Here is a 12,539-nt window from a genome sequence, read left to right on the forward strand (position 1 = left end):
CTGTCCAAGAACGGGAAGCAGACCTGAAGTGCTCTTCCTAATTTGCCCCATCCTCTTTCTACCTTGTGTATTTGCATATATCTCACAAATGAGATACTCATTAGCTCTTGATTTATCATTGTATTTTGAGACCCCTTTTCCAACCCATTCCTTCCTCTCCTGCAATAGCAATCCAAGACTGACATTAACTTTTACTCTTGTTACTGTCCTGCCCAGTAATCATAGGCATTACAGGTGAGCTGGGGAAGGCCCAGGTTCACCAAGAGGCACAAATGGCTCCAGGAGGAATATGATGACATCAGTGACATTACCACGTGGTCAGGAGCCGCTGCCTCCTTTGGGTGGATGAGGACGGAGTGTGTGTATGGGGAAGGGGGGCTCCCAGCTGCCACAGCTACTTGGCTAGAGGTGGCTGGGGGAACTTCCTAACTGCTTCTGCCTCTCTGGGTGGAGATGGGAGCACTGACTGCCACTGTTGGGCTCCCTCCTACCCAATTGCCACTGGTGCAGCTTGTGCAATGGCCTGGATCACTTTTCATCTTTATACCCTCTGAAGCAGGGAGCCCTGTGATGAGACTGGTTCACTTCCCTGCACCAGAGCTGAGGGCTCTCACCTCCACAGGTGCTCTTGGGGCCGGGCCCTGTGAGGAGACTGCCTGCCACACCTGGATTGGGGGGGGGGGGTCCTGTTTGTGGGGAGGGACCTCCCTTCAACAGTATGCTGCCCAATAGTGAGCACTCTGCTGGAGTGGGAAGGGCTGAGGCCTCCCTCCTCCTGGATGCACCCAGCCTACCCAAGTATGGGGAACACTGGACTAGGGAACAAGGAGGCCCCAGCTTCCCTGAAAAGCAGCAATAGCCGGGGGTTATGAACAGGCAGTGGGCCCCATCAGCCTAATTGAAGGCTCCTTTCATCACCAACACAAGTATTATGATTATTTATTGTTTTTATTATCATAGCAGCTAGGAGCAGGACCCAGTCAGAGAGCAGGACCCTATTGTGCTAGGTAATGGATAAACACAGAACAAAAAGCCCTTGTCCCAAGGAGTTTAAAATCTAAGTAGGGGCAGAGTCATGTGGGATGGAGTGGGGCCACCTCTGGGGTTCTCTGAGTGGGTGTGTCTAGGATCCTCAGTTGCCTTAATCCAGCTCTGGTTAGGGACAGTTGAGATTGTGAGGATATTTACAGGTATGAGGGGGAAGAAAGAGTGAGGAGGAAACAGATATGGTGAGGGGAGGGGGCAGAGGTGGGGGTTATAGGGAGAAGATCAGACCTGTGAACAGAGTCAGGTAAGAATCAGCGAAGTGTAGGACTGGGAAGGGCCTCAAATAGTCATCTCGTCCAGTCCTCTGCACTCAAGGCAGGACTACACAATAACTAGACCATTCCTGACATGTGGTCTTAAAAACCTCCAGTGACAGAGATTCACAGCTTCCCTTGGCAATTTATTCCAGCGTTTAACTACCCTGACAGGAAGTTTTTCCTAATGTCCAACCTAAACGGCCCTTGCTGCAATTTAAGCCCATTGCTTCTTGCAAGAGTTCACTTCTGATCTCATATCTGGCTATGAGCTGCTGCCAATGGGATGGCTCAGTACAGCCCCAACACACACTCACTGGAGTTTCTGCATTAACTAAATTTACCTGCAGTATAATCCTGCTTGCAGCATCGCCAGACAGACGGACACAGAGACAGATCAACAGTATCATCCCACTCCGTTTACAGCACCTGTAGGTCTGTGTAGTATCTACCTGTCCGTCTACTCAGGCTATATTCTCTCTCTCTCTCTCTCTCTCCCACACACACACCCCTTGATTTTCTCTGTACTATTGTCCTCACAACTCCGTCTCAGTTCATCTCCGCATAGAGCATCCAGAGATCGAATCTGTCTAATCACCTCTGAGAGTTGCACAGTGTTACAGTCCCACAACCCCCCCGCTATGTGTGTGCCACAGGAAGACACACACCGGCTGCTCTGCAAACCAAACCTCCAGCCACTGCTTGACACGCGCAGCACAGACACACACACACTCACACGCCCAGCGCTGCAAACTAACCCCCCTCTCCCGTCCGAAGTGAACAGGCTTCCGCAAGGCAGCCCCGCTCAGAGAGGGAGACCCCGGGACGCTCCGAGGGACACAGCAGGTGTGGAGACTCTGCCCATGGCTGACAAGAGCTTCATTGAGAAACCCGAGCCCTTCCCGCAGAAGGAGGAGGCTTTGGAGTGGGGCTACGAGGAAGGTAAGGAGAGGGTGGGAAGGCAGCGGGCTCCCGGAGCTGCTGGAGGGAGAAGTTTTATTGTGCGGGGGAGAAAGGGACGTTTCACCTATGGAAAGGCAAAGTACAGTGACATGCAGACCATCATCACACCGTGGTAATGCTGTCTTGTCGGGTTCCTCCTTAGCAGCTAAACTTTCATGGTGTCAAGGGGCACTGCCAACTTTCATTTGACCAAATCCATATGTGGTACAAACACCCTTTTATGCAACCTAAGACCAACAGAAATATTTTCCCCATTAAACAAACAAACAAACAAAAACCTAACAGGAGAAATCAGGTATTTTAAAAATAAATAAATATTCCTCTGCTGCCTTTAAAATTCAGACACTGGAGCACTAAGAACCTGATAGTGAAACCGACTATAAAACAAAGTAGAACTGATTTAGTTGATTTCATTGTTCAAGTTCAAAGAAATGCAAAAAAGGCAAACTGATCATAAATTATGAGTAGCCAATGGGATTTTAAAAATTAATTCATGTTGAACTATCTAACAGTATTAGTAACAGGGGTAAAGGAATTTGTTGGTTTACAGCATTTTTTGACAGTGTCCCTTTAAGTGAAAGGGTCTATTCAATTATATATTTTTGCATGTATGTAAAGGTTAAAGCTGCATGCCCTTCATGAAAAACAGTCATATTTTATTTCCACATGCTAGCTTTTCATTTTATTTTTAGGAGTCGAATGGGGGTTGATCTTTCCTGATGCTAATGGAGAATACCAGTCTCCTATTAACTTGAATTCAAGAGAAGCCAAATATGATCCCTCACTACTAGAAGTACGTTTATCACCAAACTATGTTGTTTGCCGTGACTGCGAAGTAATTAATGATGGGCATTCCATTCAAATTATCCTTAAGTCAAAATCAGGTATGCTTAATCATTGTTTACATTTTTTCCCAACACAATAAAATGGATGATAAAGTTTAGATTGTCTTAAGGAATATTCTCTGCACAGTAACTGAACTGAGAAAGAACATTCACTTCTATAAATGAGCTGTGATCCAGATTCTGCATCATTTTAGTCAATAGTAGTTTTGCCACTGACTTTAATGGAAGCAGGAGTGAGCTTTGTGGGTAGCTGGATTGTTGTGGTCCAAAACTGGACATTCATTTTTGTGACACTGTTAGAAATCTAATAATTAATCCTATGTCAAGAAAGTTAGCTGCTGTTAGAAATCTAATAGTTAATCCTTATATCAAGAAAGTTTGCTGATGCCAGCCTGGTTCACAACATGCAGCATTGTTCAAAATTTCCGCTTATGATGATGTGACCTAATTCACTTGAGCCAACAGTGTTTGAAGTTTAGAAATTGTCCAGAATATAACTAAGATGTTGTGGAACCCAAATTGTATTTTATACTTATGACTGACAGACTGATCCAAAGTCTATGGAAATCAACAGGAGTTTTCCATTGACTTCCATGGCTTTTGATGATGCACTATATGGATAACTGTGGACCTTGATGGTTCATTTTGGATAAGATGCTTGAATTATACTTAGGATGTTGATAGGCCTTCAATTGTAAACGGTATTGCATCAGTATTTGCCCCCCCCTGCTTTTCCCGCCCCCCCCAAACCCCCTAGAAAGCAATAAAAACACCATTTCCAGCTTAACTGAAAGTTGAAATCTTGGGGGAGGAATTCTGTGATCAGAACTTTGCATCTGGATGAGCTATGCTCAGTGCAGGACTTAAAAGTCTGGAGGGAAGGTGGAGAGAGGCAATCCTTTGTGACCTTCCAGTCCTGTGGTGGACAGGGGCCAGTTCAGACCCTGCATAAAGTTAGAGGAGTCTCAGAACTATGCTGGCTGGTTACAAGACTGCTAGAGCCCAAGGCTTTCCAGCCATGCCTGACATGCCACCTACTCAAAGCAGTCTGGGAAGGATGGTGCAGAGCCAGCTTTATGCCACCTGGTTATTCACCTGTTCTGGGGGAATCCCCAGTTGCTCTGTTAGTGCAAAGAGGTCAGAGCAAGGGCCCAGGATCTGTCCTGTGATGTTTATTTTCATCAAACCAATAATATAGGTGGCGGATTTGTATAGTGGAAGGAGAAACAGGCATGCAATGTACATCTTTGAGATGAGCTTTAGTCTGTCAAGATAGCACTAGGGATTCATGTTAATATTCAGAAAGTACGTTGTTTACCATATTTTAACAAGGATGAAAACTTGCATGATGTGACCAGTCAATTCACCACAGCAAGTTTTCTGAGGGCCACCAGTGATACATGGGCCATTGTTTGGGCACTTCTGGTGGGGGAGAGGGGGATTTTTACAGAGAGTTAAAAAGTTATACATGTCTGGATATGAGGTCCTTGAAAAGGAGTAAGTCACCTCTAGGTCACCACCGTGAATTCATAGTGATAGTGCCTAACTGTTACTGTCTTTGGTGACATGTGGGAAATAAGCTGGCAGTCTCAGTTAAGTCCAATCTTCTGTTCCTAGGTCTGCCACAGATTTCCTGTCGCTTAATCTCTCTGTGTCCCCGTTCTCCATCTGTAAAATCAGGATAAATCTTTCATTACAGGTGTATGTCTTCTGCCTCCAGGAGGGGGAGGAAGGAGTTAATATAAGCTCCCTTAAGCTTAAAGACCACAACAATAGAACGCCTCTGTGTCCAGGTCTCTAAACTGGCCAAACCCAGGATCTTGCTATGGCTCCCACAGCTTGCCACCTCATGGGCTGCTGTGAAGACAAATCCATTTAGCCAGATTTTCTACATGGGAGCTCCTGAGCACTGAGCACTTTTGAAAATATGGCCAATTAATGTATGAGAGGTTCCCATATACATGGCGTAGTAGCCATAGAAAAGCCTACAAATATATAAAGTCGAATGACTAAAATATACACCTCTACCCCGATATAACGCTGTCCTTGGGAGCCAAATAATCTTACCGCGTTATAGGTGAAACCGCGTTATATCGAACTTGCTTTGATCCGCCGGAGCGCGCAGCCCCGCCCCGCCTGTATTATATACCGTGTTATATATTGTGTTATATCTGAATTCGTGTTATATCGGGTCGCGTTATATCGGGGTAAAGGTGTATATTAAAATCAATAGTTATTCCATTTCAGACTATACATTTTTCATCTGTATCATTGCACAGTGCACATATTGTTGTCATCTATAGAGCTATCATTAATGATGGTTCTTTTGATCCTTAATTCAGAACATACATTCAGACTCTTCATTTGACTTTATAAACATTTTACAGGCTGCATCCAGTTTGGGCACTGTGCATGTATGATATATAAGATGGAGAAAGCATGACTGACTTTACAATGGAGGAGAATAGATATGATTGAGAGCCTTCTTGAATATTTCAGAAATATTTTAGGGGCATTCTACTAGCAGAAACACTTCTTCTTTGACCACAATGCAGGTCAAGTATACTGGAAGTTACAAGGAGTGACAGTTTCAGTTTCAGAACGCAACAAAAAAACTTCAAAACAGACTCCAAAGAGAGACAGCTGAACTTGAATTATATGCAAATTAGATACAATTAACTTAGGTTTGAACAGAGACTGGGAATGGTTGGCTCGTTACACTAATTGAATCTATTTCCTCATGTTAAAATATGTTAAAATATCCTCACACCTTCTATGGGTCATCTCGATTATCACTTCAAAGGTTTTTTTCTCTCTCCTGCTGATGATAGCTCATCTCAATTGATTGGCCTCTTACAGTTGGTATGACTACTCCCACCTTTTCATGTTCTCTGTATGTATAAATATCTACTTTCGGTGTGTTCCATTCTATGCATCCAATGAAGTGGGCTGTAGCCCACGAAAGCTTAAGCTCAAATAAATTTGTTAGTCTCGAAGGTGCCACAAGTACTCCTGTTCTTTTTGTGGATACAGGCTAACATGGCTGCTACTCTGAAAAAAGTTTCAGAATGATTTTCCAATAGGGAATCACACATTGCAGAGAGGCAAAGTGCACATGAATATGTTCTATGCACTAATAATAAATAGTTTTAACATGAGATGAATGTTATGAATTAAGCCTCAGAGATAGGTTTGGTGATGGTCCTGTAAGTCCAAAACAATATTACAGTAGAGAGCACTTCCAGTCACACATATAATGGGAATAATATTTCCTTTCACCAAAAAAATCTGTGTTACTAAAGATATAATATTAATATAACACATTATCAGATTTTGCTGTATTCTGGACATGTTGATTTCCTCAATGTTTATCACACTGAAGACAGTGAGAGACTAGAGTTTGATAGGCTTTGGAGCAGACCTGTAAGCATTCTAAGCCCCAAATCTGCCCTTGTATATGAGAACATTACTCCTACTGACTTCAGTGAAGAGTTTTAAGCATGTACCTGAATGCAATATTTGGTCCTAAGCAGCTTCAGGACTCACTGGACCAAACTCTGGTATGGATGGAAGTGAGGGCCAAAGTTTGGCTTCAGATCTGTACACCTATGTGTATATACCATTGTGAAAAGATAGATTAATGTCAAATGTTCAAGTTATAATTTATACTTCTTTTCATTTTTTATGACTGGGGGATGGATCTTTTTGTTGTTTAATTTTAAAGCATTATCCCACATTCACAACTATGGGTTTTAGAAACAGCAGTAAGACTATTCTGGTGGTCTAGAGTACTGTGAAGCATCTTCCTAGTGGTTTACTTTAAGTAAATATAGTATAGTGTTGATATTGACTCTTAAGCTTATTTATTATGAGCTCATGGAACATAAGGGCAACCTATATCTCACAAGCCTGGCAGGTGTTGTCTATCAAAATATCATTATCTAACAAAACATTGGCAGCCAAGAATGCCAGAGTTTCATGACCAATTTCCGCACAACAAACATAGGTGATACAGGCGAGGCATTTGTACAGCTACGAGGCAATTATGCACTTTGACACCAGAAGGAAACCACATCATCTGGTTAGAACACAGAGCGTCTGTTTGGTTATCAATCTATAAACCTATTCACTCTTTGGAGTGATAAGCATACAATGGTTTTATCTTGCAATATGACTAGCTGTTCCACCTTGTAAAACTCAGAATGCAGGATAATACCATTTTCATAGCATTATATAACTGAGAATGAATTGGGATTCTGCAGATGGGTAATAACACAGGAGAAAAGGCAGCAGGTATGTTAGCTTTGCTCCCATTCTCTCTTAGATAAATCATAATAAAGAAGTTTGCAACAATCTCCCAATTGTTTGTGGACAATGTACTCAGCAGCTTGTTTGCTTGGAAAACTAAGTATGTCTTCATTTGTGTTCTTTTCCAGTGTTAGTAGGTGGTCCATTACCTCGGGGACATGAATTTGAACTACATGATGTTCAGTTTCACTGGGGGAGAGAAAACCAGCGTGGCTCTGAACACACTGTTAATTTTAAAGCTTTTCCCATGGAGGTAAGAATGACAACACATTACAAAAAACCTGTGCTATGCATAAGATGTTAAATCATTGCTTGATAACCTGGTAGTTCAAAACAGCTTTTATTTTAGCTCAGCATTTTTCATACGAAAAAACCGTCTGCTGAAGTGTGCTTTAGTGCCAGTAAATTGAGATTTGAGTCTTTAGTAATGTGCCTCTAGCATACATCGTATTGCATGATTAATTGGCCATAAAGTTAACTTGCAGAACTATTAACTTCTGTCTTAATAATATTAGCATTCTAACAAGATCTGCTATTTCAACACTTCCTATGTCACCTTGACTAATAGCTATAGTTGGGGGGAAATAGCTGCTGGAAGCCTTTCCATGGTAAATAATAATTAAATAATAAACTTGTTTTAAAAAAGCATAAATAAATTGTTCATGAAAAGCTTTAGACATCTGAAAACTGGAGGATGTATGAAATTCTTCTATATAATCATAGCATGGAGTGAAGCTCAGGTTTGGAAAGAAGGGTACAAATGTTCTGCAATCTTAAAATTTGAGCTGTTCCACAGATACTCAGCTTTATGTTCCACGATTGCAACTGTACTGCAGAAGATCATTCCAGTATTTTCATTTACTATGCACTTCATCTTTTGTATTATAAGGAGACTTTCATGCCTTTTTTCAGAGGTTTTAAAATTATTTTTTGTCTTGTTATTTATCATAATCCCTTAGAAGCTCAAAATGCTCCATTTATGCTCTCCTCTTCAAGTGCTTGGGCATTTGTTACTGACTGGTTACACATGGAGCCCACTCTGCTGGAATAGAATTTTTTAAAAGAAAAAGGATAAAAATCAGTGTTTATTTAAAAAATAAATATAAAAATCCACATGGACTTGTGGAAAAGATACAGGTTTAATGCGTAGCTTAAATAACTGGGTTAGGAACATTGATCAGATCTTGGCCTCTGCTGTGACTGTTTTGTATCAGTCCACTGCAGAACTGGCTTCAGGAAAGTTACCCCTATATGGGGGACTCACCAGGTAATGTAGGGCCAGAGTAACAGCTTCTACACCCCCTTTTACTGGACCCTGTCTAGATGCATCCCCACGCCAAAGCAGTTCCAGTGGCCCCTTGTGACAGTGGGCAACTGATGCAAGATAAAGCAAACCTGTCCCCAGTAAGTTAATGTCCATTTAAAAATAAATCATTATGTAAAAAAGGGTCAGCATGGAGGCAAGCCATGAAAAAGGTCCAGGGATTAGCCAACGGATCTGATCAGCCTCAGTGGGAACCCATGCTGTGTCTCCTTTAAGGGCAGCATGACAGCTGTGCTAAAACGTCCTGACAAAGTGAGGGATGTCAAACCCAAGATTTCATTACAGTTAGCACAGAAGTGTGTATATAGATCTATAGAAGAGCAAATTGGGTTCCACTTCATCTCTTGCATCAAAGCCATTTTTGGCTAAGTTCTGATCCTAGGATCTTGCTTACTGGTGACAGTAGGATAGGTCTAATGGCTGGAAGTTAAGATTTATTGATTATTTAAAATACATTGTAAAAGCAGCATACACATGCAGCCTTATACACAGGTCTCCAAGCAGATTTCTTTTGTGGGATGTTAACACTCTTGGGTTAGAAGTCATGGACAGACAGATATACAGGCCGTAACCCCATGTCCCTTATTCCCACACTATCCTGCTTTGACAACCTGTAGATTGACTTCTTTGCATGTTTTTTGGGGAGATTGAAATGGTGGAGGAACCACACTTTCTGTAGAAAACTTCTGCTCCATGTTCCCCTTCTACCTATGAGTTTTCTAGTCTTAGGCATACAGGGCAGCTAAATTTTGGTCCAAATATCATACTGTAAAAATTGAGGAGGGTGAAAGTAGGTGTTCATGACAAATACATATGTTCCTTCAATAGTATGATTTATGTCACATCTTACAGAACACGGGATTCTAATCACTGTCTTCATTCTGGAGATTTCCACACATTACTTTTATCAAGAACAGTCACTTTGATCAGTAGAGCTATTTTCTTGCCTGTTATACGGGCATCTTTTTGTTCAGGAGCTGGTGGTCATAGTATGTATTTTAGGGCCTTGTTTTCAGCGGGTTGGTAGGTAACAGTAATTTAATGTGTACACTAATAGATAGTGATAGGTGTCTACCCAGTTGCATACCCATCTGTGGAGTATGTGTTCTCATATTGTAGTGTGTATGTGTAAATGGGTATACACAAATGCAAGCCTGAGAATCAGGCCCCTGAGAGCTGTGCCTGGCTTTTCCACTAGAAGAGAATGTCTGTCCCAACTGCTGATTTTTGCCTTAGAAGCCTGAAATACATTTCTGTCACTGAGAATAAAAAACATTGGATGATAAGACTTTCAGGAGGACACAAACCAAGTATATGAACAAATGATAAACAAAACTGCATGGTTTTTACTAAATCTATTAGCAACACACCAAACTGGGACTAGATTGTAATCTCTATTATTCCATTAACATCCCGAGTAATTCTATTGAAGCCAATGTAGTAACTCTGGATTTCAACTGATATATCTGATATGGCTCTCTGTATTTATCGATCAGAGCAGCAGTTTGATTTTGAATTCCGACTCTAAGATATAGGAACCATCCTACACACCCTTACATTAATAAACTGGGCCAGCTATTACAGAACAGCTACAGAATATCAGCGTAACAACCCTTGTAAAGTCTGACTTTAGACAGGAATGTTACTTCTCAATGTTTGGAAGAGGATTACTGCTTAGTTCCTTCCTCTGGTTCTTTACCCTTGATATAACTATTAGATAGGAATTAAGCAATATCCTGTATCTCTAAGTGTAACAATCTATTATTTTCTGACTAGACATCTTGGAATCTTGCACAGGGTTAGGACATTCAGGTTCATGGCTAAATAGATTAGCAAATTAGGTTTGTACTGTGACCTCTGGGACAAACACTTGAAATGATTTACCATGTTGTTGTAATAAAACTGCTGTTCATGTGACTCCTCAGAGGCTAAATTTGTTGTTTTTATTATTATCAGAAATTCAGTAAAGTCTTGTTTTTTCAGCTTCCCCATTGGAAGAAATCAAAATGTTGACTTTAATATATATGTTATTATTTTAATTGAAACCCTTGTAGTTGCAATAACCAAGATAAGCCCGACAAAGCAGCAAACTGCAGTCTAATGTAAACATTGTAACACCTTTTTTAACATGTTGTTTAACATGTACTGTACATGTTGTTCACAATCCTCCTCCCTTTGTTTCTAGAAAGAAATACAATGCCCAATCTTGCCTTGCAGCCAAAAACTGGGAGGAGGTATTTCATACAGCCTTCCTCAGAAATCATATGCAGTATTCTACTGAGTATACTCAGGGATACTTTACTCTCTCAGGCTGCTGTTGATGTTAAAAGTTTGATAAAGAGCTCAACAATAGAAGATTAGTATCTAGTTTCATTTCCTTGAAAGATACAAAGGCTAGACTGTGACTTGGAGTACACACCTATACAGCGGAGAAAAGGGAGTAAGAGCTACTCTTCTACCTGTGCATGAACTACCCAAGCCTTGAGTGTGGAGATGAATGAATAAGTGGGTGCTGCAACCTCCTTACTCTTCACCCCCTCCAGAAGGTGGTTGGGGAATGGGAAGGAAGGGGTGGCAAATGTGTGGAACCTTGATTCTCCCCCTCCTACTTGTTGCCTGGTGCATGAATGGAGGTTAAGAATTTACTGCTGATATAGGCCAACAGCAAATTACCACCCTTCTGGAGCAAGGGAGAAGCCTGGAGGGAATTGTGCCTCAGAGACGTGTCTCTGAATGTCATAGTATGTCCCTGAACTTGTCCTAGGACGGTGTAGCTTACACACTGGTACTTGCTCAGGACTGGGCCAAACAGCACAATTTAACCCTAAAAGAACAATTAATTTTTAGAATCAATCACAGGAAGCTGCTATAAAATAAAACTGACACTGGTCAAAAATGGTTCCTCGCAATGCTAGCAACTTGACTGGGAGCAGAGTGGAGAATTCTGTAGAATCCAACCCTTTAAAATATTGGCTGATGTTAGCTTGTTTTGTACACACATTACTAGCCAACTGCAGTATGTTTTTTCCAAACCTTGTGCAAACGATCAGTGGAAGGGAATAAGCTGCAAATCATTTCCAAGCCTTTCCAAGATGTAGAGGAAGAGAAACACCTTCCCTTTTGCTGTCATAAATTTTCAATTAAAAAAAACCAACCTCACAGTTGCCTGCGGAGTCCGAATGAGTTTTCAACAGCAAAGCCAAACAAAAGTAAAAAATAAAATAAAATTGTCTTTTGCGTAATGTAATATAAACCAAACTCGTTTGTTCTGTAGTATTTTTCATCACAACAATAACTATCACTAAAAATGCTGTAATAAATACGTAAAACTCACCCAGTCTAAATGAAACAATTAGATTTTCTTTTGCTCATCTGAAAGATGCCATCTTAAGTATTTAATTGAGACAAAGTACTATTTTATGGCTTCAGACTAAAATTATGATATTACATTTCTCTCCCTCAAGCATCTTCACCATCTGTTTAGCAATACATAGGGTTTGGTTCTTTGGATTTTTTTAATGAGCACAGCTTTCAAATCAGATATATAGACTGTACCAATCTGCTCTTTTTCATTTCTGTGAGAAAAAATTCCATGCCCCTAACGCACAGGTTTATTCTCAACTTTACCTTAATCTTGAAATGTCCGAATTAGGTTTTGTTAAAGCATTTTGGACCAAATTCTGCTCACCTTTGGTATGTCTACACTGCAGTAAAACACCTGTGAATGGCTCATATCAGTTGGCTTGGGCTTGGGCCGCAGGGCTATAAAATTGCAGTACAGATGTTTGGGCTCATGCT

General features: G+C 41.1%; 1 protein-coding gene across 3 annotated transcripts in view; it reads left to right on the forward strand.

Annotated features, from left to right (window-relative positions):
* The first annotated feature begins 1,830 nt into the window (after positions 1-1,830).
* The window catches only part of CA8 (carbonic anhydrase 8), a 49,821-nt gene continuing 39,112 nt past the window's right edge, over positions 1,831-12,539 (forward strand). Inside the window, exons 1-3 of one of the 3 annotated variants that reach the window (XM_054020837.1) lie at positions 1,831-2,243; positions 2,957-3,148; positions 7,546-7,670. In XM_054020837.1, the coding sequence (XP_053876812.1) occupies positions 1,943-2,243; positions 2,957-3,148; positions 7,546-7,670 (618 nt within the window). In that variant the 5' untranslated portion in view covers positions 1,831-1,942. The remainder of the gene's footprint in view (positions 2,244-2,956; positions 3,149-7,545; positions 7,671-12,539) is intronic. The other 2 variants (XM_054020836.1, XM_054020835.1) reach the window with 2 other exon arrangements.

This window comes from Malaclemys terrapin, chromosome 2 (genome assembly GCF_027887155.1).
Source record: "Malaclemys terrapin pileata isolate rMalTer1 chromosome 2, rMalTer1.hap1, whole genome shotgun sequence".
NCBI lineage: Eukaryota > Metazoa > Chordata > Testudines > Emydidae > Malaclemys > Malaclemys terrapin.